This window comes from Pleurotus ostreatus (genome assembly GCF_014466165.1).
Source record: "Pleurotus ostreatus strain PC9 chromosome Unknown scaffold_3, whole genome shotgun sequence".
NCBI classification, from domain to species: Eukaryota; Fungi; Basidiomycota; class Agaricomycetes; order Agaricales; family Pleurotaceae; genus Pleurotus; species Pleurotus ostreatus.
In genome coordinates, this window is record NW_023503158.1 from 1,576,527 (window position 1) to 1,604,452 (window position 27,926).

Consider the following 27,926-nt stretch of genomic DNA (forward strand, 5'->3'; position numbering starts at 1 on the left):
ACACCCACAATGCATTACACCTTACCCTCACCATTACGCGCGCAACGCGAACATTCCTTCGATGGCGACCGCACAAAATAACGCAGCAGCACAATCGCCCTCTCTGAACTCTAATCGAGATCAAAATATCTCGTTTCCACCACTGACCACGGAAGAAGAAGGTACGTGCGAATCCCCCAGCCTTCCTCAACGTCCTATACCCAGCTCACCCTCAGCTTGACTCGTCTTGTCCGATTGTGCTCTAGATCACGTCATCCTAACACGCATAACGAACGACGAGCGGCCCCTGCGGCGCGTCATCAAGAAATTCCATGCGTACACGTCCATCGCGTTCCAGACAGGCAAATCGCCGCAGGCGGAGGTGGCAATCGACGATGCGCGGGAGGCCTTCCTGGTGGAGCTGTCGTCGTTCCATCTGATGCTGAAGAAGAGCGTCATGATATGCGAGGGCGAGGTGCGGCAGGTGGAGGAGTACCAGCGTGAACGGTTGAGAATCGGTAAGTGGCTGATCACTTCGCCTATTGTGCTCTGGTATGGTTGGAGTTTTGGGGAACTCAAACGATTGAACGAACAGAGGACGAACATGGGACGCTGAAAGGGCAGATTGAACAGCTGAAGACGAGCTTGGAGCATGCACAGCTACAGAGAAGGCGGAAACTAGAATACGATGCTATTGCGGAGAAGGTGAACATGCTCCCCAGTAGAGAAGAGTTGGAACAGTCAGTGTCATTCCCCTTCGTTCATTCTCATAGATACTAAATTATGATATACTAGGTCCATCCAAGCACTCGAAGGTGACATGGCTACCATAAAATCAGAACACGACTCTCAGGACCGTATAATACGCAACCAAAAATCCGCTCTCGACAGCATCATCGCCAACCTTGGCTCCCTGCGCTTCACGGGCAAGGACGTCGATATGGCGTCCACATCTGTGGCCAATACGCCGAGGGTGTCCCCTGGACCTGACGAAGGGCGGGAGACTGTGGACAGCACGGGCACGGGCAGGGAGAGCTCGCGGGGCGAGGCGTCTATGTCCATGGATATCAAGGAAGAGAAGGAGGAGGGGGAGACGTTCAGCGATAACAACAGGGTGGACTCTGAACCGGCGGAGGGGCAGGTGACGCGTGCGGAGGGTAGTGAGGCGGGGCAGAATGATATCGAGATGGGGGAGGTGGAGGAGGATAATTCGAACTTGGGCAAGGGGAGTAAGGTGAAGCGGATAAGAGAGGAGTTGGAGGAGGGCGAGGCGAGTGACGAGAGCTCAGAGCTATCAGATGCACCTGAATGATTTAGTCAATATCTGTACTTTCGAGCACTCGTTGCTTATTTTCCCGTTCTTACACAGTTGATTCAATCCAAAATCGGTAATTTACAGTCTATTGTCATGAAGTCCCTTGCACAAACTATCTCTCCTTCGTATTCTGTTGCTGCCAATGACTTGATCGCATCCATCACCTTTTTCGACCATTCGTTACAATCGTCGTCCCCTGGGTATCTCGCAGAGAAGTGATTCAGGAGCAACTTCCTTGCGCGCGTACGTGTGGCAAACGCGCCAGCTACTTGCGGTGTCGAATGCCCTCTCGAGTTTGCTCGTTCTTCTACGCTCTCGTACGTATCTGTAGCCTTCGTATGCGAATCGACATCTGGCAAGTGGGCGTTTGTTGCTTCGTGAATGAGGATGTCCGCGTCTTTGGCGAGTGGTATTATGGGCGAGGCGTCGTACGTATCCCCTAGAATGACGATTTTACGTCCAGGTCGGCGGGGTGGACCGTGAAGGATGGTCCCGTCAGGAAGTTGCACGGACTCTCCTTGTTGCAGTTGCCTCATCAGAGTCATAGGTGCCCCCGTGCGTTTCAACTCTGGTGCATATTGCTTGGGGTCGATCTTACCCGGTACGGGCGCTTCAGTAACGACGTATCCTACACACGGAACGGAGTGGAAGATAGGTGCAGCGGACACCGACACAACAGCGTCTTTGTATATGTCTGTCCATAGAGGTTGATCCTCTGACTGCAGAATATCGCGTCCAGATGGTAGCTCTGCCGAGTGCAGCGGCAGAGATATGTTGTCGCCAGACGGTGGATCGGACGGTGTGCGGAGCTCGTGGACGACATACGGGGCCGAGAGTAAAGTATGGGTGTACAGCAAGCCGCTACGAACGTAGGCACGCGTGCCATAGGGCCCGTATATTTCTAACGGCTGAGAAAGGCTAAGTATGAAGCAGTCAAGGAGATACGCATGTCCTGACTGGCATTTGGTGATCGACTTGATGCCTTGGGTCATCGGCATCGTCAACAGTACCACCTGCGCCGTTGAGACGACTAGCCAGCACTGGGATCAGCCCAAAAATATGATCTCCTGGAGGTTGAGATTATCAGATGGCTGCTCTTCGATCTGAGTGAGCCTCCCACCGTGGGTGTGAGTTATGAAGATCTTCTCGACCTTGCCTAGTTTCACGGTGCTCCTCTGGAGTTGATGCTGAGTCGCTTCGCCGCAGTCAAAAAGCCAGACATCGCCGCCTAATCGCAGTGCAAGAGATGAGTGATTACGCGTAGAAGACGGTTGGGCGGATGCAGTGCCCAAGAAGGTGATTGAGGCGGACGTGATAGGCGGACGAGACATGCAGCTGTGCAGTTCAGTGGTTTACTTTCGAAGATCTTCGAAATAAGAAATTTGTACTATTATCAAACACCTGGTCATCATTTCCGCAAGTCCGTATCGATTAGGGGTTAAATCACTTCGTTGTGGAATAACACTTGCTCCGAAGAGCCGCTGGTTCGATTCCAGCTACGGACATGTGACATGGTTTCCATTCAGTCTTTTTATAAGAAGTTTTTGGTCATACAGATGCAAGCGCACCATAGACATACCTTTTCCGAAGAGCTTGGTTCTCTGAAAATCTGCAGTACCATTACACTAAAATTTGTAGCTGGTGGCTCCTTCTGGGTGATGTTTTATAAGAGTCCGTATCGATTAGGGGTTAAATCACTTCGTTGTGGAACATCTCCTGCTCCGAAGAGCCGCTGGTTCGATTCCAGCTACGGACATGTTTTTTGCTATTTTCCTGTCACGCGGGGCGCGATTCGAATCACGCCCACGTGACTGTGAGGGAGAAGTTGAAGAGAAGAGCATACCCTGCTCGTCTTTATTCGCGAGCCCTGCATTCCCCTACAAGACCATTTCATGTCGACAGACGCTGCACTCATCCACTAACCTTCTTCCTCAATAAATGGCCCTCAGCTCCTCGCCTCGCAAGGTAATCCCTCTTTCCACCGGCGACTCTCCCAAACCTTCTCGACACCTGCCACCCGGGTTCACGAAACGCATATTCTATTGCGGGGTTGTTATTGAAGGCTCAGAGAATGGGAGACGGCTACCTGACGGTATGGGTGCTCCATCCTGGAAGTAAAGGCACTAGACACTGACGTTCTGCAGATATTCAAGAGTTAGTCCTATCCCTTGGAGAGCCCCTCGATTCATGTTCAGAAACAAGTATACTCTCGTCGTCTTCCAATCCAGCCCTCAACAATGCTGTTGGTGCTCCATGTTCTTGACTATTGCACTGTGGCTTACAGTGATGTTGTGCAGGACGGTCCCCTCCAGCGCAAACGTGCTCTTACCAACACATCTGCTCTCACATCCGTGATCAATGAACTCGTTTCTACCGAGCGGTCCTACGTGCAACGTATACGGACGCTCAAGAACGATTACGCCGATCCTCTCAGGAAGTTCTCGCGCAGTAAAGAAACCGCTATTATACCGTCGTACGAAGCCAAGACCCTCTTCGGCAACATAGACAATCTCGTCCCTGTCAATGAGGCTTTCCTGGCCGACCTAGACGCCATGATGGCCTCGAACGGCGATGGTGCCGTCGGTGGCATCGGCGACATCTGTCTGAAGCACTTCAAAGAGTTGAAGGGCTTCGAGCATTACAAGCAATATTACACGAAGCGAGAAGAGGCGCAGAGTATATTCGAGCGTGAAATCGCGAAGAGGTCTTCAGGATTTGGGGCGTTTATTGACGTATGTTCTCTACCCTTTCTACCGCTTTGACCTTCAAATTGACCCCGTTTAGCGCATCAAATACTCCTCGGCGGACAGTCGCAATCGCGTTGGTCTACGGGAACTGCTCATGGAACCGGTTCAACGTATACCACGATACACCCTATTATTCCGCACCATGATCAAGCACATGGCAGAAGATGACCCTCAACGAGCAAAGCTCATCGAAGCTGACGAAATCGCGAGTAAGATCGCACAAGCAGAGGCGGACGAACAGACGAAACGCGCCGCCATCATGTACTGCCTCAGCGCCTCAGTCGATGGCTTCCCTCCAGGCCTATTCTCTCATTCGCGGCGGTTCATTGACTGCATTGACGTTCAAGACATCATAACGGACGCGCCGAACGCGTCTTCGTCGAACCTTAACATGGCGGCGAGCGCCCTCCACTGTACCCTGTTCCTGTTCGATGATAAACTCATGATTGTGAAGAGACCAGGAAACGGGGAGAAGAGTGGTGCTGCATTGTCGGGCTTGGAAGGATTGGATAAAGTTACAAGAGGGGGAGGGTTGCCCACAGTAAAGAAGAAGAGCGGAATGGTGTGTAAAGGAATCATGGATATAACGGAAGTTGTGGCCACGGACGTTGGCGGAGCTGGTGCGTCAATCGGTTTTGTGTTGAGTTTTGCCACCTCATGTGATGTACAGACATGCATTTTTACTTGGAGAACCCCCCTCAAGACCAGTCGGAAAGATGGTCGGGGAGGCCGTTCCGTTCATTTGCGGTTGTGCGCCCGCCGATGCCCGTCAATATGGACCCTACTCAGACGGAAGAGGATAAACGCCGCTTCCTCGAGAATCTTTGGAGCACACAAGCGCGGTATCGTGCTAGGGCGGGACAATCTGTCGTCCTCCGGGCGGATGAACATGAGGTCGAGTCACACTCCGGACGAACCACGGTAGCCCGCACGTATTACAATGTCTACACTCGGACAGCGTTCCTTCAAGAAGACAAGAAGACGAAAGTCGTCGTTCATATCGACGCGTTGGGCTCGGCCGATCCTTTGCCGTTTGGTATGGCTGCCCCGCCTTATGTCGTGATAAGGCTTCAGCCGATTGCAGGTGACCTCGCGAGATATAGTGTTACATCCAGTGACCCGAATGTCGAGGTCGAGGAGGATATTATACAGAGTTGTCGGGTAGCAGCGCGGATCCCCCAGACTAGTGAGTCCCTACTTGCAGGTCGTCTATGTATCTGAATAACGTGGATAACTTATACCTTGCCTAGTTAATCAATTCGGATTGTTTAAATTCCGTACGGGAAACATTTCCGCGCCGTCGACCCCAACCGCGAGCATCCGCTCCCGGGCAGCTATTTTCGGGCTTGACGCGATCTCGCGGAATCTATTTAACAGCCGGCCTGGGAGCGCGATGGGTGATTTCTTCGGAGGGTCGATTAGTGGACATAGACGAACGAAGTCGAGCACGAGCAGGTCGTCGGTATTCACGCAGTCGACGTCGACGGGCGATGGGTCGATGAAGTTCAGCCACCGGTCGAATTCGACGACTACTGCCGCGACAACGGTATCCTCAGGGGATGACGACTCGTCGTTCTTCGCCAGCTCGACGACGACTACGAAGTCCCGGAAGTTGTTCAAGAGGGCGAAGTCCCCTGGAGGGACGACGCTGTTTGAGAGCGATAGCAGGAACACGTCCCCTACGCGCTCAGTGACGCGGGGGTCCTCTTCAGAACGGTTGTCTCGTGAATCGTCTGCCGAACGATTGAACGGCGATGTGTACAGTGACTACGAGCCTGAGGATTCTATGGTGTTGAATACGATGGCAGACAAGGATTCTTCGGAGTGGGATTTGACGATGCGCCTTGCGCTTGCCCGTCAAAATTCCCGCAATCAGCATGCAGTGAAACCCCTTCCTTCATTGGCGGATAGGGCAGTGGAAGAGACAATATACGAAGGTATGTCCCTCTATTGAATGAGCTTGCTAATACTGACAATAACAACAATTACAGAGGATCCACCACCAGCTATTCGACCTGCTTCTCGCTCCTCAGGGTTTTCTAAGGACTCGCACACCACCCAATCATCGGCACCCACGATACGCCCAACAACTCCTGGCTTCCTTTCGCAGCCCGACTCCCCTCCCCGCCGCTCCAGGTCCCCACAACCATCCGGCCGCCCTCTCGGTCCTCGCTCCCCTTCGCCCCTACCGCCAAGCCCTCGTTTCGAGCCATTGGCGCCGGAAGCCGATGACGAACTCATGGACGAGGACTATCAACACGACAACCGACACTTCGAACCCACCCCAGCCTCTCGGACCAACTCCAAGTCGTCGATACCGCGGAGTAAACGCCAACCGCTGTTCCCGATGGGCAACACGGACGCGACACCTAAAGCTAGTGGAGCGCAGGTTCGCGAACAGCGTGAGGCGTCCCCTCCCCCACCGACGACACCTAGCGTCGCGCCGTTGTCAGTCAAGAAAAAGACGACTTCTATCTCGTCGGCGTCGATGCTCCCTTCCCCGTCACCAGCGTGGCGCACTTCGTCCCGCAACTCGCCACTTTCTCGACCCAAACCTGTGTCGGCCAGGAAGGTCTCGCCGCAGGTACGACAACACAACCACAACCATGCCACTCCCACTAGGAATGGATCTCTCAAACGTGAAGACCAAGATGATATCATGCGATTGGCAGAAACGACGAAGGAAGATGTACGCTCCTCCTGATTTGCCCGTTTATCTACACGCTAACGGTTGAATTGTTAGGTTGATTCTTGTAACCGGGCTGTCAAGAGGATTCGGTTAGAGGTAGAGGAACTGAAATCTGTCCCACCTTCGGGGGATGACATTTCAAGACCCTCCTCGCCAGACAAGGTCTTTAGAGGTCTGCGGCAGACACCTGCTATGGTTCGTCATTGATACTTGATGGTCGTAACAAAAGCTAATGGTGGAATAGACAAAGGCTGCTCAAGAGCGTATGGAAGAGATGCGTAAGGCAATTGGACGTAGACAAGGAGAATCTGCAACGCCAACACGGCCGTTCCCGTCCGCCTCACTTGCGCGTGCTATGAGTCCAGCTCCTGGTGATAACGGGTTCTCAAAGACTGCGGCGTCGCTTGGGAACTTGGTCGACGACCTTGCTACCAAGATGGAACGGACTTCCACCGACTATCACGATCTTTACTCCAAGCTAAGACACATTAATGATCAATCCAAAGAGGTATTGATTTATTTCAATAAAAGCGAAATGTACCACTAATCGTCCGGCTCATCAGCTTCAACAGACGAAGTTTGAGCTACAAAATAGCAGACGACAATGTGAACTGGTGAAGAGTTTGCTCGATGAAACCATCGCCGAAAAGGAAATCATGTACGAGGTGAGTAGACTACTTTATTTATGCAACATGGCTAGTACTGACATAGCTACACGTAGGCATTCAACGAGGAACTCGATGGCATGTACAACGATGTGAATCTACCTGACGACGAGGCTTGGACAGCGATGGTCAACGACTTGCGACAAACCAAGGAGACAAGGAATACGCTATCTAAAGAAAATTCGTGCGTTCTCTCCGCCTTAGTTGACCTACCATGTCTGACCCTGTATTCTAGGAAACTCAAGCGAAAGCTCGCTGAAGTCCAGTCCCAACATGAAGAGTGAGTCTGTTAGTAAAAGATAGCCAAACCTCATGCCCATTCTGTATTATAGATGGGGTGCGCTGCTTCGTGCCAATGGCTTGCTCCGATAACCCTGGTGGTGGTTTGGTGCTTCCGTTCGGTATCTTGTCATCTTGGTGAGGACTATGTATGCTATACAATATACTATCATCTCCAATTCAATGTATTCGATCCGTATAAGCGCAACTGCAAGCATACCTGTATTTTGTACCTAATTGTATCTGCTGGGCATGCATACTATACAATCGAGATTGCTGGCAAAATCGGAGCAGCTACCTTGCTCTTTGCTCAACGTTTGCACTCAAGATTTAGCTTTGGCTGGATCGAGCCATGGATATTCATTGGACATACAACCATAGGAGGGTATATGAATGAGAATGAGAACGAATGGAGGCAATTTACAATAAGAATGTGTTGATGCGGGTGTATGAAATAAAATGATGCAAGGTGGTAGTACAACTGCAAAGGACTGTGTTCGTCAATGTAAGTTACGTATGTGATGGGCAAGAATAGGTATAGTATACAATTATTATGGAGGCACTAATAGGCACTAATATCCTACTTCGATGGACTTGATGCGTTGGAAGAACGACATGCGTTTATTGGTCGTGACAGGGGGCTCCTCAACAGTGGGTTGAAGAAGGGTTTTTGATGGTAATGAAGGTTCGAAGTCGCGGATATCGCAATCGAATAGTTGGGCAACTTTGCTATGGGCGGTGTTGTCTTCTTCCGGGGCGCTTTGTGCTCGGCGGTGATTGAGAGAGCCTTGAGCCCAGCGTTTGAAGAGTCCGGGTGTGATCGTCTTCATTGCATTATCTTCATCATCAGGCTCGACATCGGAGAGTGGTGCAGGCACTGGGGACGTGGAACGAGGCTGGAAGAATTCGCGCATGGTGCCAGGTAGATAGCGATGTGACTTGGAGGATTTGTCTGGTTCATCTCTGGTGATAACCGGCGGTGTTTGAGGTTCTGAAGGGCTGCTGGCAGCCGATTGCGAGCTTGACGATGGCTGGTTCTTGATGAGGATAGGACTTGGCATCGACGAAGAGGGTGCAGAACTTTGTGTTGTGGGGTCCGAAGTCGAGATCAAGGGCAGCTTCTTTGCCTGTCTCCTGAGCGCCAATGACTTCGTTCTCGACAGAGGCTTTCTTCCCAAAGTATCAGAGCATTCCAACAAGCTACGGCGCCTGAATATATGAACACCGTCATTCATGGTCCGATTCTTCCCAAGCCCTAGCGATGACATGGCCAGCGACGACCTGGACTTTCGTCGAGCTATCGTGGGCGTATGGAGGAGATCTTCCTCGGAAGTGCTCGCGCGAGATCGGGCTGACACACAAGCTTCAGAGATAACATCATGCATGCCCTGTTCGACGACCGCACGGGCTGTTGCCGAGGCACGCGAGATGACGATCTGACTGAAGTCTGAGGCTAATGGCGAAAAGATGCTTCGCACAGACGTTGACGAAGAGCGTCGGCTAGGAGGGGCAGATGACGGCGTCGCGTCGCGTTTGACGGCAGGGCTAGAAGGACTGCTGTCGCCAATGGGACCGGCGGGTGCAGATTCGGTTGAGTTGTTGGAGTCGTCGTTCACAAGTTCAGGAATGGATTGAATGGTGGGCAAAGCGTTTATGCTTTCGAACGGCCCACCATCAAGATCAGAGGGAACGAGGTCACCCTTGCCGTCACAATGAATGCTGGCTGTTGGTTCGTCAAGCCATTTGGGAAATTCGCTCAGCGACTCCTTGATGGCATTCAACCAGACTTCTTTCTCTCTGTAGCACGACGCGGCCAGCTCAAATTGGTGGCCTTTAGCAATGAATCGGAATGAAAAAGGGAGCAAAGCTGTGACCAGTCCCATGCGGTACATCAGCGCACCAGATAAGTGGCAGTGAAATATGACATACCTTCATCCTCGCGCACGTCGATGATGTCAAATTCAGCCAGAGACATCCAATGCTTCGGATCATAAATTTTGTTCTTGCCGACCTTGACAAGTAGGAAGTAGCCGCCGAGATACAACATAGCGCCGAGATACTTCGTTCTGAGCTTCCCGCGGCTGCCCAACGACTTTCCAGACTGATGGTGAATGACGTCCAGTGGCCCCGCAAGAAGGCAAGTCCCGAGAGAGTTCAAAAATGGTGGCGTCAGGGTCTGAGGGGGTGTAGACTGGGAAACATGAGAAAGCGAGAGGCAGATTCGAGACACCATTAGCGTAGACTGGACTATTACATCCTGGCGATGGCGTGCCTCGTCGACAGAACTGGCCACATGTCGCATTGCCTGGGTGGCGCTCTCCACGACGACCTGCACGCCGGATTTTCGTGACGCCGGTGCAGCAACGTGCTTGCCTGTCTGCAACTGATCGAGCAACAAAGGGTATTTGCATATTCGCTGGACTGGTTTGATCATGTAATCCATAAACGCCAGCCGGTGGGGTGATCGCTGCTCCTTGAGTGGTTCAACCGGAAAGGGATAGGAATCTTTCGGCTTCAGCCCAGTTTTGTTTCGCAGGGAACGAACGGCGCCGTCGAGGGAGGACAACGAGGAAGTTCGCTTCCGTGGAATGGGCCCTTCGGGAAATGAAGACGGCGTTTCCGTACCCTCCACCCCACTATCAATGAAACTTGACGCCATAGCGGAGCACTTTTGCTCGAAGTCGTGCCATTCGAGGGGATGTTGCTGCTGAACCCTGCGAATCAGATCTAGCGCTTCCGGATGACTTGCACAGAATGATTGATACGCGTTAAATCGGGAGGACTAGAAGGTGTTGGTAAGTCCGACATGACGGAATCAATCAAAAAAATTACGCTTGCCTCTGTTGCAAATTTCGTACACACAGCATTAATGGCAACCTCAACCTCCGGCGCCATATGTTCGTAGAAGTCAGGGAAACGACGTTCGGAGTCAGCATGGTGGTCTAATGCACTAGCCAAGCCACAGGGAAGGACGGCCTGTCGTAGTTCCTGCACGAAATGCTCGTGTAAATCGAGGATTTCCTCAATATTCCTCATCAAAAGTTCAATCGAGCTCGCTGAAAGCAAAGGCCGCGGAGGAGGGTTCTCCTTTCCGTTGCTACCTGGAGTAGCCTCTGGCGAGGCCGAGTGGGGGTGGACGGAAAGAGGACTTATAGTCGTAAACGAACCCACGCGAGATATAGCCGAGAAGGAGGAATGCGATCTGCTCAGAGGTCGAGCAGATAACAGCGGGAGCTGACGAAGGTACACCTTGATGGGGTTTAACAATTGAATGAGAATCAAGTTGGAGACAAGCATACCGAAACCAGAACGCGCAGGTCAATTAGGTAGCCTATCTCCGTGGTCAAAAGCTCTAGAAGTGCATATAGTCGTCGCACGTTGTCTGTTGTTCGACCTTGGTCCCAGCTAGAGCGTGGTGGCGAAGGCGCAATAGGTTCTACGGGACTCTCGCAGAGAGCCGGGCCATTCTCCTCCGTATCAGTCCCTGTATCACCAAGAATATGGAACCTCGGCTTGGAGTCGACTGGCTGGGCGGTATCCTCGGCGGCTTCGCATAGCGCAAGTGACCCCGAACGCAATGGACTCGAAACCATGACATTCGCCTCGTGGCTTGAGCGACCAACAGAAAGCGTGTCGGGAGAAGAGTGTAGTCTCCAGGTATACATAGCGGCGATAGAAGCGCGTCGCTTGGGCATACGGGCAGGTGCATGTGAAGAACTTCCGGCAGGAAGGGAATTCGAGGTGGTTATTACGAGTCCGGGGGAACGGCGTGTTCTGCACGTTACTGAGCGTCTGACTAGTTCAGGCGGCGGCGTAGGTGGAGTTGATATCCACGTGGGAGGATGATGCTTGGGTTCGGGAGCATCTTGTGTTGATGACGAGGATTTTATGGCGCATTTTTTGCCTTCAATGACCTTCAAGGGACCTTGAGCGGGCTCGGGGGATCCCGACTGCCCTGGCGTACAAATGGGGGAAGCAGCTATAGGCGATAGTGTATATATCGCGCTCAATGTTGGTCGCGCTCTGCGTTTTGCGATTGAAGGTTGGCCGGCATTCATCTTGACTGTGCTCGTTCGTGAGTCATCGGGAATGGGATCGTGCCTCTTCGCAGCGCGGACTGATAACGCGTTCTCCGGTATCAATGTTGTTTGCGCTGGGAGGCAGCAGCTAATGGGCATAGGCGAGATCGAGCAAAGCAAAGCCAGGCCGGAAGGTTGAAATGCGAGGTCGATGGTCGACACGGCGACGGGAGCAACAGAGAAGCAGTCGTGGAGAATGGAACGCGCGACGAATGGAAGGGAGGAGATAGGGTCGACGTCGGGGACGCGCGTGGACGGGGATGGGGATGGTGGTGGTCGGAGAGAGAGGAGGGATGAAAGAGCGACTTGGATATACGGTGTATATGAGACTATAAGCCCAGCTGCACTGGCTCGCCGGTTTCAAACCGACGTTGAAGAACGTGCCGAACCTCCAATAAATTCCAATAATATTTGGCGGAGTCTGAACAGAGATCGGTCTCCGATCGGCTTCGGCACTCCGACCCTTATCGAGGCAGAGGCTTCCCATCGAATAGATGAGCCAGAACCGCGACAGATAACAAACAAAGATACATCTAAATGTCCTTTTCCCGCAAGTGAGAAGAACGTTGAAGACAAATGGTCATGAGACCTTGAACGCACCTAGGCACGCAATTGATGTCCTCAATTTCCTGCAGCCAGCCTGGACAGCGGCCGCCTTAGACACGCTCGAGTCCGTATCTATCGCGCTGCAGCCATGCGACCAAGCAAGCATTGGCTTACGCTCGTCGTGCTCCAAGGGGTTCGAAGTTGAACGTTGATGGATATACCATATCGAGCACCGATACATCAGGCTTCTGACGCGCGAGACCGGTCGAACCTCGAAGTTCGGACCTGGGGCGACATATATGAATGCACATTCATAATCGCAGGCAAGGAGCGCACCTCTACACATGTCATTACATGTCATGCAATGCCGACACTATTACAGAACTGTTAAAATAGTCTACTTGACGTACCCAAATCAGACCAATACCTCAATCAGTACAACGCCATTTCATCGTCGGAGCGCTCAGTAAATGGAATATTCTTGACCTCGGATTCCCTTCGTCGTCGTTCTTCTTTATCCAGAAACTTGCAGAGTCGAACAATGTTCTCCGCAGAGAAGACGCGATAGACAGCTTGCTGATCAGCATTGTAGCTCTATAGAAACCGGCAATTGATAAGAGTGACCGAGAGGTAAAAACGCACGCTTATCAAACTTACGGATGGTGGAGGGTCAGAGAAGCGAATTGTTCCCTTCCTTTTTAATGCTGGCACCCCGGTCACTGCCAGATGCTGTAGACGGCGAAGCCGTTTTAGCAATAAGTGGACTGCTTCCAACGATAGACGATCGCAATACGAGATTCGTAAACTTTCGAGAAATATAGCGTGTTCGGCCAGCGTATGGACGGCAATATCTGTGAGCTTATGCACCCGGATGAGGTTCAACCGTCGCAAGCTACTCAAGCTGGCGAGCTCAAATATCGACATATCGGTAAGATTTCGGCAAACTGTACACGCGACGAGAGAAGTTCAGTTCCAGAGAAGACGTAAACAACTTCGGACGACATACATGCTAAATCCACACTTCGAAGGTTGGGACAGGATCGCACCAACTTTACAATCGCACCGTCCGTTACGTTTGACACGTGTGCCAAAGAGAGCGAATCAAGATTGTCCATCAACAGACATATGTGGTCGATGGCTTTGTTGGTCAACTGGGTACAACCAGCCAGCGCCAAATTTTGTATTCTCGGTGCGTGAATGACGATACCTTCGATGGCATCATCCGTAATCTTGTCGCAGTACGAGATGTCCAGAACGCGAAGATTGTCGGCCGAATGTGCAAGCATCAAAGGCGGTAGTTTGTCGATCCATGTGGTGGGCCTTGGAGGAAGGGGTTTTTCTTCCTCCGTTAAACCCAACGAGTCTTCAGACGCGCCGAGGTGTGACGGGAAAGCCTTGTCCGTGAGGAGCGCGCAGCGCGCTAGGCGTAAGGACCGTAGCTTCCGTGAATACGTCCAAACATCCCGGATTGAAAGAGGCGTCAAAAGTGGAAGGTCACGTAAGTCGAGTTCTGACAGCTTCGCGCAAGTCTTTGCTATAGCGGAAATAGATGGATCCGTGAGGCAGAGCACTCCATTCAGATGTACCCACTGCAATGGAAGCGATTTTGTAGTAAGTTCGAGGATGCCAACATCGGTGATATTTCGACAATCCGAGAGCCCGAGCCCCTGTAGGTTGGAAGACGTCTCCGCGAGAAGAATGAGCGATCTGTCTGATAATTCGGGTGCCCCCGACAGAACCGCTGTCTCGAGATGGGGGCATGAGCTGAGAATTTGAGCTAGTATGTCGTCTTCGACGGCCGCACGCGAAGAAGACGGTCGCAAGTCGAGATGCCGTATATGAGCGTAGTCGTCTGGGTGTGGGAGATGGTCGACTATCCTGGCCAGGTCTTCTCGTTGGGACAGTGCCTGGTCATCGTGCATCTCTCCTGCTATATGTTTTGTTTTAGCCGTTGTTCGTGGTGGAAATAGACAGAAGACACACAATTGAGGAAGTCTGGGGAATGTGGGTTGGTGTGAAACGAAGCAGGTTGTTACCGTACACATGAGCTGATGGTGATGGCTGTCACTCAGGTACAGATGTCTTCCACCATATCGAACTCGTCTTCAAGGACTGTGACACGCGCCACGCCTCCCACACCTCTCCAGCCGCCGCCAGCAGACGACTCTAGCCACATTCCGGTTACCCCAGCTGTTCTGCGTTCCATATTCACATCCTCACGCACTCCACATGAAGAGCGCTCCATTTCTCGTGTAGCCTTCTTCAGGTGAGTACATTCACAAAGGAGCAAAGGGGCGTGTCACTGACGAAGCACAGGTTCGCCGGGTTCTTGCTGAGCTGTCTGGGTATTGGTTTAGCGGCAGCGAGGGGCAGAGGGATGAAGGGCGGGGCAGCGCTACTCGGAGTAGTATGATTCCGTTCGGTGAGTTGCATAGATCCATTTGGCGCATGAAAATAGTATTGATTGTCCAGCAAGATCATGTACATATAGATGAACTATCAGAAAAGAAGTTCTACGTGGTGCCGTTGTTGCGAAATCACAGCAACCACCTTGCTCGAAAGATCTGTCGCGCTTCCCCCATCGTAGACAACCAAATCCCCATGTTCCTCGTCAGCAGGCCACACTCCTAACAATTTCTCCAAATTAGTGGATGCGAGAGCATGCGCTTGACGAAGGGTGATGCGTCCCCGAGACTCCGCAGCTACCTGTAATCAGTATGATCTTGAAAATTAGTACATTTGAAAGCTAACTCAGCAGCCCACCAATGCAACGTCAAATCGTGTATTGCGTGCGGCCCAGGCATCTGCCACACCGATTCCTACATTAACACCCGCTTCCACGAGCTTAAGAACGGCGGTATCATTCGATATGGGTGGGCCAGGCAATCTGCACAGGTACATGATTGTCAGCGAATCTCGCTAGAACGCAAGTTGTTCCTACATCCTTCGGTCCTCCCAAGCAGCTGGGAACGGTCTTGACGGGGTCAAGATGACGCCGACGCCTGCGCGACCTGATCGCCAATAAACCTCTGTTCATCTCCCCAATAAACGTACCACTTACTGATTTCTTTCGCCAGAAGATGTCCTTCGGTCGCCCCAGAGAAGACCATCCTCATGTACGATCCCTTCCTGTCTTCTATATCAGCCTTCATAATTAATAATGCCGCCATGATATCAGCACTGTGCACTTCTATCACCAAAGGAATGACACCCTAATTGTGATCCTCGTTAGCACCCCGGAGGTTATACTTGTCGGGTGAGGAGGAACTCGCCTCCGAAGCACGTTTGAACCACAAGCCCGTCTCCGTTTTCTCGTCTTCCCAGCCCATCAGAAGGCGCCTGATCCCAGCCATCTGTTCGCTAACCGCTACACTATCCGTGCTGGAAAATAGCGAGGCTCTTCCAATGGATATGTGAAGGGCTGTGGCAGTCTGTACAATGGCGCCTTGCTCCATGGCATGCGGAAAGCCAGTTCGGAACGAAGCAGAAACCCCCGCGATAACAGGAGTTCGTCCAGCGAAGACATTCTTCCTCGGCGACGACGTTGCAAGAGTGACACCCGAACGGTAAGCAACCCTATAGGATGTGAAAGTTATTACACCGCCATGGAACAATAATGGATGGCTTACAATGCATTTCGAGTGCTGAAAACCAACGCATCCATCGCCCGAACAACACCACCGGCATCTCCCAAAATGGTAGGTATGTCGTGGACGAAGGCATCGTACAGTAGACCATTCCCAGTCGACGGCTCCGAAGCAATTTCCTCCAGCCCAAGCGCCGATCCATAGCTCATGAAGCTGGGGGAAATGGAACCGCCGTGCAGATCGATATCGGCCGATGCTTCTCGCGAGCCCAAGCACGCTAGTGCGGTGCCTATGCACTTTATCTTCCCGCTTTCGACAACAACGTTCGCCAGCCGTTCCTCAACAGGATAGGACGGTGGGAATAGGACTTCTATCTCGCCCCTTCTGCTCCTGGTCCACACTTCCTTGACACGCCCGAACGACACCTTGGTGCTGATTTTGCTTGGGAACAACGGCGGTAATCCGTCCCACCTCAGTGCTTCTCGAGTTTCCTTGTCCCAGTTAGGGGGATCCGGAAGGACGTTCTTGTCTGATCCTTTGGGTTCTCCACCTGCGACTTTCTCGTCGAACTGTGCTATCCCGTCGATCCAGACGTTCAGAGGGGTAGCCCCTAAGCGGAGGGGATGAGAATCCCAGAGAACTACATCAGCATCTGCGCCTTCGAAGAGTGTTCCTAGACGATGGGTTAGGCCCACAGCGTTGGCCGGAATGGAAGTGACGGCGAGGAGTGCGAGGTTTTCTGGTAGTCCATAATAGTGAGCCATCTGTGCCTCTTGGAGAAGGTACCTCGAGTTCGAGTATGGATGATCTGACTACAGGGCACATTGTTTGCGATAGGCATGACAGCGTAGCAGAGGGACAAACCTTGAAGGCGACAGGAATACCACCATTCGCAAGAATGCGAGGCGCATATTCTGATCCTCGATAAGTTTCCCTCTTCGATCTATGGCGCGATCATTATCACGGTAGCTCTGCTCTAAATGTCGAGGAACTCACCGATGGCGTGTCGCCGAGAGGGCGATTACAGTCTCACTTTGCCATCTAGAAATGGTGAGGTAATGCGATAGCTGACCCAGGTATGCCTCAGAGCTTACGTATTGTTCAACGTGCTGGGTATAAGATACGCCTCCGAGGCGCCCTGGAAGGAGTGGATAGGGAATCCGAACTCGTTCGATAACTGCATGGACGTAAGTAAGATTAAGGCATACGGCACGGTCGTCACTACTGACGCGAACGATAGCATCCAAGTCCACTACTTCGTGGCAATGAACCGTCGTCTAGTAACAACAGGAATCGATCAGCAAAGAGGATGCAATGAAAGCGAAACCGACAGACCTTGACGCCACCACGTAAGGCATCCACGAGAACTTGCCATTGTAAATCATCGGGGAAATCCTCGCCTCCCCAAACACCTTCCTCGACCTTTGAGCAGAATGCTTCTTGAGCCGTCTTGAGCTGTCGCGCTTTGTGGAGGGCCGCGCGCAGAGCCCATATCATATCCATGCGGTGGCCATGGGATCCTAGATCTTCGCCACAAGCCAACCTACATGCAAACACAGTTAAACTACCAAAACCATTAGTAAACGCATATGCATACTTCAAATGTCTCCAACGGAAGTCTTTACAAGGTTTGGTCCCGTTGAGCGCGCATGGCGGTTCGATCAGCATAGACGTGGGGGTCTTGTCTAATGTGCCCCGAAGCTTAGCCATAAACGCCTCGCCGCCTATATTGACAGTAGGTTGTGTGCAATTATCCCATAAGCTGCGACTTACCCATCGCGTTGTTATTTGCAGGCGTAACCTGGATGGTCGTCACTCCCCCAGCCACGGCCAGGCGGAAGGATTCATCATGGGTATCGAACCCGTCTACCGATCGCAACCATGGTACGATAGGACCATTGGGGGACGCGGCATTGTTCGTTCCTACCAGATTGTAAGATGCGATGCAGAGAAACAAGAGGTAATTACAATACCTGACGTGAACGGAGAACTCATGATCCCGGCATGGGAATGAATATCAACTGCATTGCAACGTCTTCAATATGGCACAGACGCGTGAGCGAAATGGAACGACTCACCCAGACCAGGCGTTACCCACCCACCATTTGCATCAATGATGGTCACGTCGTCGTCATCCCGTATAAGGTGTTCATACGCGCTTCCGAGGCGCCAAACGATTCCATTGTCGAGAAGTATACTTCCACGCAGAATCTCCGTTCCGTTGTCTCTCCCGGTCCAAATCACGGCGTTTCTGATCAGCGTCGCGTTCGTGCCGTGTTCATACCTGTCGGATCGCTTTCTGTCCGAGAAATCCTTGACGGTGTCCAAGGGTGCATTCAGCGCATCACAGAACTCGAGGGCACGGTTGATGTCCCCGCGAGAATGGCTGATAGAGACGAAGTCAAGGTTCACTGTAGGTGACCTCAGGGTATGGGACAAGTAGACGAAAGCAACGGCGAAAAAGAAAAGCAATAACGACGTCTGCTTGACATTCTCAAACATGGGGAACGGCGAAGGAATTCACTAGCATTGGCACAAGCATCTATGCACATTTATGTAACCTTGAGGCAGCCTCGCCAACGCGGTGTGTTTAATAGTTACAGGCCATGAGGAGGTCCTTTGCGTAATGGACTGCATGTCCGTTAAACGCTCAATGCAAAGCAGGGTTTCAACCCACGTTCGGTCATAAGCTCATATTGTGACGAGGACTACTTTCTCGGCGGCCTGATCACTCAAAATGATCTGATATCTGATGGAAATGAAGAGCAACTTCACAAAATCAGCTTTGCTATCCCAACAGGCCCGGGACTACTCACCCAAGCACGATCTTAACACGAAGCATAAACTAGAATAAGTAAATAATGATACAGGAACGGCTCGACGCCTCGGCAATTGGACTCAAGACTGGCTCTGACTTTGACTGTGATACGGTCCTTGTGTTTGCAGGAAAGCTAGCGGATCTGATTCTTCGAAGGACGGCGAGAGGGGTCCTTCGGTGTACTGGCTGTAAGGGTCGGCAGCAATGCTGCCGGGAGATGGAAAGTCGCGTCTTAATGGTGACGTGGGGTCGTGTTTGCCCTTTTGCATTTGCGAGAACTCTGTAGCTGCGCGTATAAACGCGTCCGACCGTGGTGTATGCTGTTTCGACGTATCAGCACCAGCGACCTGACTGGAACCCAACGACGAGCTAGTATCAATGGCGGAAGGCCGCTTTCGAATGCCAGTTTGTGATTTCCTCCGATGACCCGGGAGTGTCCCATACCACGGCTGACGTATCACCGTCCTTCGTCCTTGCGATGAAGACGTTGGTGACAAATCAGCTTGAGGCGAGGGCTTCGTGGAAGGTACGGCAATTGGCGCTATTATGGGTTGATTCTGTGCGGGGTGGAGCTGCCGTTGTATAGCAAGGGGGGTGGATTCACGCTTGCCATTGGCACGTTGGACCATAGCAGGACCATTCAAAAACGCATCCTCGATCGCTTCGGTCTCGCTGGGGGGACTCTGAGTAAGTTCCTTTTCGATAAAGCTGATCGAACCGGACGATGAAGTAGAACTGGAATCGCGACGGGAATGATCGTTGAACGCGAACGAGCTGTCTGAAGGTTGCCAGGGATGGCGTTTAGTTTGCTGCCGAGTTGCAGCTGAGACGAGGGCATCAAAGGTTGGAGAGTCGGGAATGGAGAGGATAGGCATATCTTGCGACGGCGACGATAGAGTTTCAAATATAGGTGTTCGACTAAATCCTCCGCGACGAAATTTAGGAGTTACGTGGATATTGGATTGTGTTGCTGGTAATTCTGATGGCTCTTGATGTATGGGAGGAGAGTCTTGAGTATACGATGAGCTACCGGCTTCCGGGGTATATGGAAGCAAAGCCGTAGTTGACAAGACTGGAGTCCTTGCTTATTCCAGAAGCCGTCTTCAGTCCTCATAATCTGACAGGAGTAACATAGTCCAGCGTACCTTCAATCGGGTGCAGGTCACTCGCTTGCGACTGCGTCCTCTGCGTCTCTTCCAAGTCATACAAGCGCATACTCTCGCCAACTCCATCCTGGGCCAACCGCAGTAGCCGGATATCTCCTTTGCGGTCGGGCAGCATGCCAGTGATATGCGCATCGATGATGTGCTGGATACGCGTTTGATTGCTGTAGAATACTTCTCTGCACCAAGACCACCGACATTCGTAAATGCGATGTTTTGTAGGAGGAGAGGACCGTGCTGCTACCGAAGCCATGTGTGCATTTACGAGCCTGAGTAATGGCGGTTCAAGTACAGTATATGCTCGCAACGATGTCGAGAGTATTTGCGTATTTAGAGGGGCGTCCAAGCAATGACAAGGGTGTTTCACTGTCTGTCTGGTACAGCGCGGGTCGAATTGAGGATTCTGGATGGTGGCATTGAACAGAGCTTGCGAGTGGAACATAAGTGGTTGTTGTGGGTTGTTTACGGCAGACAACCCAATTCAGGGTCGCCATCAGTGAGTTCGTCATGGCCTCTTCATCAACGTTGATATACCTCGGACTTCCACCTGATTACCGTCCTTCGCCGCAGGATGAACCGCTTGAATTTCTGACAAAACATATCAAGGAAATTCCCCCGCATCTCTTCAGTTACTTCTCCCAATGCACCACTCCGAAGCAACGAACGACAATACCGCTCATTCGGAACAGACGATTAAAATACATTGAATCCAGCCCAGGTGAATTCAAATTCGAGTCTGCTAGGAATACATGGGCTGCGCTGTGGGAAGGGCAGGACCATCGCGTTCTGTTCAAACAATCCGCCGAGGAGGAAAAGGCATGGGCGAAGAGGGAGTTCATGTCCGGGTCGACGCAGCACGTAGGCAAGCTGGGGGATCTGCTAGCTGGGTACGAAGAGGAGCGCCAAGCCGAGCACATGAGGGATATACGCCGTGCGACACAGAGGGAGGATCACTTCATTCCTGAGGAAGACGACGACGATTCTGAAGATGATTTACCTCCTGATGTCGAGACGCCGGCCCAAGCACAGAGCTCCTTCCTGCGCATGCTGAAGGAACGGTTTATCTACGGCCTATTAGAGGTAAGTTCTTTCCACGATTGCGGCCACGACCATCACACAAGGCACGCAGGGAGCCAACTACGACGCTGCGGATTGGAACGAGACGTGGGACGTCGATGAGGACCGTGATGCAGAAGAGAGGTGGTTCGCCGATGAGGAGGACGAAGATGAGAGCTAGAACATAGGGGCTACCCTCTTGTACACAAACTATTCATTCTATGTCGAACTTGGAAGTAGCTCTGCCCCAGGAGATCAATATCCTCATCGTATTCATACACGGGTCAGTGCACAGGAGGTGTCGTGATAGTCTACTGACCTGCGACGATCAGCTTCAAGGGAAACGACGATACCTTTGCGAAATTCCCGGAACGACTTCAACATACACTATCCCAATCTATACCGTCTTCGAAAGTTGAATGCATCGTGTTTCCGGCATATGAGGTGCGCATGCGCCCTGCTTATAGTAATTTACCACCAAACGACGGTATTGGTAGACCAAAGGCGACTTGGCAAGTTCCTTCCATTATCAGATCGCCAACGCCTTCGACTCAGGCTTGAATCACTCATAGAATGAAGCAGTCATCCGATTAGCAGACTGGCTCACAACCATTACCGTAAACAGAGAAGTAGCATCTGGAGGTGGTGCCGGCAAGGTGCGCATAGTGCTATGCGGTCACAGGTACGGCGCATCTTCCGTTGCTTTCATTTAATAAGGTGTGGGCTGGTGGGTCTGATTACCGGCTGCAGCATGGGCGGCCTTCTTGCAGCAGACAGCCTTCTCGAATTTCTCAAGACGCGACCTGACCAAGAAGCACCCTTGTGGCCCAACATAGTTGCCTGCATCGCATTCGATACGCCGGTAAGTATCACAATCTTATCTTCGACCGCAGATTCCCTTCATGAGACCCCGGTAGTACCTGGGGCTCCACCCATCCGTATTCAAGAACAGCGCCGCTCAAGCTGTCGAATATGCTACGACTGCACATACCGCGGTGACCGGGTTGTTAACGGCTTTCGGAGGGTGGAAGGCAACTAGTACGACAAATCAAGCTCAACGGAAATCCGTTGCAGCGATCACTGCTCCCCCTGCAACCCAGCCTGCTACCTCCGCATGGGGTCGGTGGGCTCCTGCAGCCATTGCAGCAGGCAGCGCTCTTGCTGCCGGCGCTGCAGCGGGGGGTCTGTATTACCAGCGCGACACTCTTGGAGAAGGCTACAAATGGTTCGCGGACCATATGAAGTACGTTGGGACCTTGTGGAATGAGGAAAGCCTTAAGCGCAGACTCGAAGCCCTCGCCGATGCGCAAGAACAACACGGGGTAGTCTTCCGCACGTAGGTCCACATCTCATGATAGAACGTCAACAAGATCCCTCACCGTGTGATTGATCATTAGATTCTACACATTGGTCCCAGCTACACCTCCAGCTCATCTACATCCACGCACGTTCGTCGTCCTCCCTCCGCAGTCCTCACGGACGCGCCCGTACTTCGTTCCGGCGTCGAATTCACTGGCGGCGGATGAACTGAAGGCTCACACGGGGATGTTCAGCGGATCAACGAACGATGGGTACTATGAGTTGGGTTTAGACGTAGCAAAGATTGTCAGACGAGCGGTCTTGTCGAGCGGAGACACGGGGAGGGAGGCGACGGCTGCCCCTCCTAAGGAGAAGGAAGAGGAAGGGAAGGGCGAGAATTTATTGTTGTAGCGACAGTTCCATAGCATAAGCGTCTTCGCCGTCGGCATCTACGACGACTTCAGCCTTCGGTGACGGACTCAATATCAGGCAGAGCTTACAGTATCCCTTTTCGATAGACTTCACAGTGAAACCAAGGGTGTCCTTGTACAACCCCAGCGCTGCGCGATTGGACTTCCGTACATGTAGTGATACAAATTGGGCGCGGTATATATTAGCCATCGCCTCCTCTAAGAGCGGATTAAGACTTGTCAGGAGGTGATGATGGCGAGTAGGTTTCAAAGACTCACGCGACTGCACCATCAATTTCTTCGCTAGCCCAAGACGTCGATACGAGCGAAGAACCGATATTGATGTGACGTGCCCGTGGATGGGTTGCTTTTCATCTCTCTCTTCTTCCCTACAGCCTTGTGAGCACGTCTGTCCCCACACAGTATATTATCACAGTATGCCGCGAATGGTCACTCACATCTTCGCCAGTATATACCCCACTATGCGACCTTGATGGTCCTCAGCCACGTATGAAAGAGATGGCCAGGTCATGGCGTGGTAGAGATCTGTGGGAAGGCGAATAGGTGTTGTCGTGAGCTTGTCTGTCCATGAAGAGTTGGATGTCAACGCATACAGTATCTCAATGTGTAGTTTTCTGGGAGGTTTTGCAGGTTGCATGCCTGCATGCCCAGTAGGTCATCGACCTGTTACATAGATTCTATTAGGATTGCTGACTTGAGAATAAACTAAACCTTACTTTTGCAGGCCGTATGTTCATAGCGTGAATAGTGATGGAAAGAGTGATCGACAACTGCTAAGCGCTCGTCGAAACTTGCAAAATACCAAGTCAAAGACGTAAATTCGTGCTCTATGGCTCTAAGTATGCGTTATCCTATCAGCGTCCGTATTACACAAAGAGAATGTGCGATAGTCGTATCAATGAATAATGACATCCCCAGCGTCACCAATTAACTGACGTTTCGGACTCCCATCGGGCTTGGTCCCAATAACCTTCGCTTCCATCTCCCTGGTTTTCAGTGTCTCCACGGTGCGCTCAATGCTTCCATCAAGGAACGAAATCGACAGTTTAGCTATCAGCTGCATGATCATGCGCGATGTCTTATTTCTCAACAGCGGAAGTACTGGGAAGTCAGAGAATGACTGGTGCTCGGCGCGTACTAGTTGCAGAATTAAATCGTCAACCTCAGATGGCAGGGAGGGGAGGTATAGAGGTGAACTAACTTATGGTCAAAATGCTTTCTCCACGAGGCTCCCATTCTTTGATCACGTCCCGCAATCGCGAAAAATGGTCCTTCCAAAGCGTGAACCGCTCCGAGTTGATGACCAGTATTCTGGGGTGGGAGCGTGCTTGTTCGAATTCGCCCTTTTGATGATGCACAGAAGGCATGGCATGTGCAACATCTCTATTATCACTATCGTGGCTATCGTGGTGTAAAGTTGACGCGGACGCGCTGGCCGAGTTAACGGATTCGATGGCGTTTGCGAGGGTCGCGGAAGAGTAGGGCGACGGCCCGGGGGTGGGCAAGGGTTCTAACCACGGATCGAGAACCAATGCCTTCGTGACAGGAACCCGGGGGTGGCCTGGGGGTGGCTCGGTGCTCAATATAGAAAGCTATGCGCAGCGTGTCATCCATCCATTCAGTCATGAATCACGATGCACACTTACGACGGTACATCCACCGAAGGAATGGCCTGCCAGAGTGACATCTGAGGTACAGTTCACGTAATCCGGTCCCCAAGATTCCCAATCTACGGGGGCGCCGTCGATGTTCTCCAGGGAATGACCATTGTTCCCGCTATTCGCGAGTTTGGCGAAGGCTTCATACGCGATGTAGATTTCTTGTGTGCGGAATGCAAGCTGCTCTGTGCGTAGGGATAAAGGTTGGGCTTGGTCCTTTGGCGATTCGTCTGGTTCCCAGCTTTGAAAGTGCGTCAGGGAATGATAAATTGGGCAGAGGCGATATGGAGCTCACCTGATATCGTTCTCTCGGATATATCGCTTCGGACGGGGTACCAAGCGACCTGTCTCATCTTGAGACCGTGGTATGCAGACGTGTCCTGTACCATCTCTGTGCTCTAGAGCAAGTACCACTTTGCCCGATGCAGCGAGGCGCGTACATATTTGACTGAGTCCGGTCAAATCTCCATCAAAAAACAAGAAGTTAGAGGTACCTATAAGCAGTTCTGCTTCCGCCCAATCCATGGGAAAAGAGTACCAGGGGCCATTGTGTTTGTTTCGTTTCAAGCTTTGGCGGGCGCAGCAGAGGAGCATCTGTGTACACGGGGACCTACGTAGCATCAGTATGCTGATATCAGAGTACATGGATTTATATGCCTTGATGAACGCGCCGAAGCAGTAGATGAGCGGCCATATTAGCCAGGAAGACACCCCTGAATGAGAACCATAGTTCAGTCCAAGGCCGCCACTGATATACGAAACCACGAACGTCCAAAGTGTACAAATCCACGCAACGACTCGTTCAAAGGCCTGAGGTTCGCTCGAGTCACAGGTGTAAATTTATCTGGAGTTGGATGCCCACCTCAGTAACCAGGGCATGCCCTTACGGCGCGTTGCCGGGCCTGCGGGATAGTACGCAGTGAACGCGACCTCTTCTAGATGCAGCGCCGGTTCGTTGTTCAGTCGCGCATTTCCGATTACCTTCGATGGACTAACTCGAACAGCAAACGTCGTGGCACCAACGGGATGGCCGTCCTTGGGCTCGTCGAGGAAAGGCATAATTGAGGAACTCGGAAGGTCGGTAAGAGGGACGCCAACACGTGATGTGATGCCTTGCTTCATCTCATTATCATCAAAACCACTTGGACGGTACCGACTCACTGAATCTGAACAACAGACACATTTCCGCCGAAACATAGAGTTGATTCTGTGATCATCATGTCCATCATGTGGGTTTCAAGGCCACGCAACTCCAGGCATATCTCAGTGCAATTCCAACGATGCGGGTACAAGGCGGTCGTGTTCTGGACCAGATGCGGGCTCTGCGACCCGCTACTTTTGGCTTTCCGTGACTGAATGGGAACTTGGTGATAGTTAAAAGGCCCTCCATGCCCGATTCACTCTTTCATCCGCTATACGATGCGCTGGCCGTCCTGCCTCACTCTTTTGGCCACCCTCCCGCTCCTTTGCTACGCCCTGGCCCCAGTGGAAGTGACCGTCCCTGCGCTTCCCGGTTCGAAGAATGTCGTACACCCTAACTTTCTTGGGATCAGTCTCGAGCTCAGTTTCTTGGACGAATACTGTGGGTTCCTTGGCTCTTTCCTTGGCTCTTTATTTAACATTGAGTTAATCGCGGTATCTAGTTGGCAAGAACGCGTCTTCGATACCGCCCGCCGTCATAAACTACCTACAAACTATCCGAGCACGCACCGCCAATGTACCACTACGCCTGCGGATTGGCGGTAACTCGATGGATAGTTCAAAGTACATCCCAGACCAGACATCGCCTATGCTACAGCTCACCGATCCCAACGCAAACCCCAATAATCAGCCTGTGAACTATGGCGATACGATTTGGGAAGTCCTCAACGAGGTGGCCCACAACATTGGAGGCGCTCAGTACCTCATTGGTATTTCTCTCATCATCAGAAATCCCCACAGAACTGACACTCAGGAACACCACAGGACTCTCTCTTCTTGACCCCAATAGTACAAATGTCCCTCTATTGGCAGGTAGGACTGATATCAAACTCTAACTTGCCCCGATATTTACCCTGTGCATAAGGTGACGCGAAGAAGAACCTTGGGGACAACTTGGATGCTTTTTTATTGGGCAATGCGAGTTTGAGATCTACCGTCTGGTCATCGTATTAATCAAGGCGATTTCACAGGAACCTGATCTCTATACCGCTCACAAACAGAGGCCTAACCTCGCCAACTATACCACCGGAAACTACATGGATGTAAGGAGGCCTCCATATCGTGTCGATTGTGACTAAAATTTTTCGTTTGAAAGGAATTTGGCACAGTCACAAGTCACTTGAAAAATACTACCGGGGGTAATCTTCTTGAGCTCCAAAATCTAGGCGGCCCCACAATTTGTTGCTTCTGGGTACGTTCGCAGGCAGCGTATCGTGTACGTTTACTGGAAAAACGCTCTTACAGGATTTAGCGTCTTTGCTCCAAGATGGTTACTTGACAGCTTACGGGAACGATCTCAAATACCTCACGTAAGTAGTCCTACTAACTTCGTGATATTAGCCTCTGAAACTGTAGTGAGCAGATTACAACACTACCCACAGAATAACTGTGTCGCCGGAAAATACCCGTACGAACTACCTTGGTATATGACGCATTCTAATAGTAAGTCCATGAGTTTAGATCATGTTCGGTGTCTTCAAATGCTTATATCCATTATAGCCGTCAAGCTAGCCTCTTGGCAGGAACACGGCATCTCTGTTCTCTTGGACACCCAAGGGAGACGCCCCCAACTTCTTATGTCAGAATTCAATTCTGCGTCTTGTGGGGGTATTCCTGGGATCTCAGACACCTTTGCTGTGGGCGCAATGTGGTCGACAGACTACGCTCTACAGCTGGCATCCATGGGATATGTCGCTGCATACCTCCACACGCGCGAACGGGGTATTACCTACAACATATTTTCGCCACCTAACACTCCGGATCTCTCGGGCAACTGGACCACTGGACCTTCGTTTTATTCCCTTCTAGTGACCGCCGAAGCATTGGCTTCTGACAACGGTACTTTTGTTACGGACTTGAACCTTCAAAACTCCACTGTTGATGGAAAGGCTACTGTCAGCGCCTATGCAATCCACGATGCCGGGGACTCGTCTCTCAGACGGATCGTCCTGTTCAACTACGCGAACTCATCGGAGCCCGCGACGTTTACCTTTTCTGCAGAAGATATTTCGAAGGCAGCTGGGCTGACAGTCAAATACCTATCCGCCGCTAGCGCTGGGGAGAAACAGAAGATATCGTGGGGTGGACAGTCTTTCGCAACCTCAGGAGACGGGACCCTCGTGACTCCTTCAGACGATGATACGCAATGGGCGATGGCGAACACACAGATCGATTGCACTAACGGATGCACGGTGAATGTCACTGGGCCTGGAATTGCCGTTGTGATGGTCGCGTCGCCTTTGGTTAGGACATCTCCTTCCACTTCCGACAACGAGGGTTTCATGAGCACAGTTTCCCCCATTTTGCTTATAACTACCATACTATTGGGGTTGATACTATCTTGATATTTGGACAAACTAGAGTATACATTTGACATCCTATAAATATACCCGCCGCTTCTTGCCAGTTTGTCGG

General features: G+C 51.7%; 12 protein-coding genes and 2 non-coding genes across 14 annotated transcripts; 8 read left to right on the forward strand and 6 right to left on the reverse strand.

The window, feature by feature from the left end:
* Positions 1–61: 61 nt before the first annotated feature.
* On the forward strand, positions 62–1,291 carry PC9H_005027 (uncharacterized protein; the record flags this gene model as incomplete). The annotated part of the gene is made up of 4 exons (XM_036774606.1): positions 62–161; positions 246–497; positions 575–719; positions 775–1,291. The coding sequence occupies 4 exons, from the start codon at positions 62–64 to the stop codon at positions 1,289–1,291; spliced, it is 1,014 nt and encodes a 337-aa protein (XP_036633108.1).
* Positions 1,292–1,353: 62 nt separating this feature from the next.
* Positions 1,354–2,625, reverse strand: PC9H_005028 (uncharacterized protein; the record flags this gene model as incomplete). The annotated part of the gene is made up of 3 exons (XM_036774607.1): positions 1,354–2,202; positions 2,252–2,361; positions 2,415–2,625. 3 exons carry the CDS (start codon positions 2,623–2,625, stop codon positions 1,354–1,356), a joined length of 1,170 nt encoding a protein of 389 aa, XP_036633109.1.
* An 89-nt stretch (positions 2,626–2,714) lies between these two features.
* PC9H_005029 lies at positions 2,715–2,799 on the forward strand. Its single transcript has one exon. It is a non-coding gene; the product is annotated as a tRNA-His (tRNA).
* Positions 2,800–2,965: 166 nt separating this feature from the next.
* On the forward strand, positions 2,966–3,050 carry PC9H_005030. The gene has a single exon. It is a non-coding gene; the product is annotated as a tRNA-His (tRNA).
* Positions 3,051–3,232: 182 nt separating this feature from the next.
* PC9H_005031 (uncharacterized protein) lies at positions 3,233–7,767 on the forward strand (the record flags this gene model as incomplete). The annotated part of the gene is made up of 13 exons (XM_036774608.1): positions 3,233–3,386; positions 3,439–3,536; positions 3,592–4,026; positions 4,079–4,661; positions 4,712–5,227; positions 5,292–5,978; positions 6,033–6,730; positions 6,785–6,925; positions 6,975–7,238; positions 7,294–7,395; positions 7,452–7,579; positions 7,631–7,675; positions 7,728–7,767. 13 exons carry the CDS (start codon positions 3,233–3,235, stop codon positions 7,765–7,767), a joined length of 3,891 nt encoding a protein of 1,296 aa, XP_036633110.1.
* A 479-nt stretch (positions 7,768–8,246) lies between these two features.
* PC9H_005032 (uncharacterized protein) lies at positions 8,247–12,240 on the reverse strand (the record flags this gene model as incomplete). Its single annotated transcript, XM_036774609.1, has 5 exons — positions 8,247–9,541; positions 9,604–10,456; positions 10,507–10,923; positions 10,974–12,058; positions 12,120–12,240. 5 exons carry the CDS (start codon positions 12,238–12,240, stop codon positions 8,247–8,249), a joined length of 3,771 nt encoding a protein of 1,256 aa, XP_036633111.1.
* A 491-nt stretch (positions 12,241–12,731) lies between these two features.
* On the reverse strand, positions 12,732–14,221 carry PC9H_005033 (uncharacterized protein; the record flags this gene model as incomplete). Its single annotated transcript, XM_036774610.1, has 3 exons — positions 12,732–12,893; positions 12,957–13,243; positions 13,306–14,221. 3 exons carry the CDS (start codon positions 14,219–14,221, stop codon positions 12,732–12,734), a joined length of 1,365 nt encoding a protein of 454 aa, XP_036633112.1.
* Positions 14,222–14,377: 156 nt separating this feature from the next.
* On the forward strand, positions 14,378–14,712 carry PC9H_005034 (uncharacterized protein; the record flags this gene model as incomplete). Its single annotated transcript, XM_036774611.1, has 2 exons — positions 14,378–14,565; positions 14,616–14,712. 2 exons carry the CDS (start codon positions 14,378–14,380, stop codon positions 14,710–14,712), a joined length of 285 nt encoding a protein of 94 aa, XP_036633113.1.
* An 86-nt stretch (positions 14,713–14,798) lies between these two features.
* Positions 14,799–18,388, reverse strand: PC9H_005035 (uncharacterized protein; the record flags this gene model as incomplete). The annotated part of the gene is made up of 15 exons (XM_036774612.1): positions 14,799–15,005; positions 15,063–15,186; positions 15,241–15,310; positions 15,361–15,511; positions 15,572–15,875; positions 15,929–16,698; positions 16,751–16,829; positions 16,883–16,927; positions 16,981–17,063; positions 17,116–17,163; positions 17,222–17,429; positions 17,484–17,610; positions 17,660–17,809; positions 17,860–17,907; positions 17,965–18,388. 15 exons carry the CDS (start codon positions 18,386–18,388, stop codon positions 14,799–14,801), a joined length of 2,838 nt encoding a protein of 945 aa, XP_036633114.1.
* A 396-nt stretch (positions 18,389–18,784) lies between these two features.
* Positions 18,785–20,120, reverse strand: PC9H_005036 (uncharacterized protein; the record flags this gene model as incomplete). Its single annotated transcript, XM_036774613.1, has 2 exons — positions 18,785–19,788; positions 19,850–20,120. 2 exons carry the CDS (start codon positions 20,118–20,120, stop codon positions 18,785–18,787), a joined length of 1,275 nt encoding a protein of 424 aa, XP_036633115.1.
* Positions 20,121–20,374: 254 nt separating this feature from the next.
* Positions 20,375–21,104, forward strand: PC9H_005037 (uncharacterized protein; the record flags this gene model as incomplete). The annotated part of the gene is made up of 2 exons (XM_036774614.1): positions 20,375–20,947; positions 20,997–21,104. The coding sequence occupies 2 exons, from the start codon at positions 20,375–20,377 to the stop codon at positions 21,102–21,104; spliced, it is 681 nt and encodes a 226-aa protein (XP_036633116.1).
* A 40-nt stretch (positions 21,105–21,144) lies between these two features.
* Positions 21,145–22,503, forward strand: PC9H_005038 (uncharacterized protein; the record flags this gene model as incomplete). Its single annotated transcript, XM_036774615.1, has 8 exons — positions 21,145–21,206; positions 21,256–21,367; positions 21,421–21,439; positions 21,503–21,605; positions 21,674–21,785; positions 21,841–22,259; positions 22,321–22,417; positions 22,477–22,503. 8 exons carry the CDS (start codon positions 21,145–21,147, stop codon positions 22,501–22,503), a joined length of 951 nt encoding a protein of 316 aa, XP_036633117.1.
* A 118-nt stretch (positions 22,504–22,621) lies between these two features.
* Positions 22,622–25,370, reverse strand: PC9H_005039 (uncharacterized protein; the record flags this gene model as incomplete). The annotated part of the gene is made up of 14 exons (XM_036774616.1): positions 22,622–22,671; positions 22,723–22,851; positions 22,912–23,021; positions 23,091–23,178; positions 23,247–23,316; positions 23,370–23,423; positions 23,564–23,790; positions 23,855–24,245; positions 24,300–24,552; positions 24,607–24,759; positions 24,806–24,921; positions 24,969–25,024; positions 25,081–25,121; positions 25,174–25,370. 14 exons carry the CDS (start codon positions 25,368–25,370, stop codon positions 22,622–22,624), a joined length of 1,935 nt encoding a protein of 644 aa, XP_036633118.1.
* A 360-nt stretch (positions 25,371–25,730) lies between these two features.
* Positions 25,731–27,856, forward strand: PC9H_005040 (uncharacterized protein; the record flags this gene model as incomplete). Its single annotated transcript, XM_036774617.1, has 9 exons — positions 25,731–25,893; positions 25,955–26,221; positions 26,277–26,324; positions 26,377–26,429; positions 26,483–26,554; positions 26,608–26,703; positions 26,757–26,821; positions 26,875–26,954; positions 27,012–27,856. The coding sequence occupies 9 exons, from the start codon at positions 25,731–25,733 to the stop codon at positions 27,854–27,856; spliced, it is 1,689 nt and encodes a 562-aa protein (XP_036633119.1).
* Between the last annotated feature and the right edge of the window lie 70 nt (positions 27,857–27,926).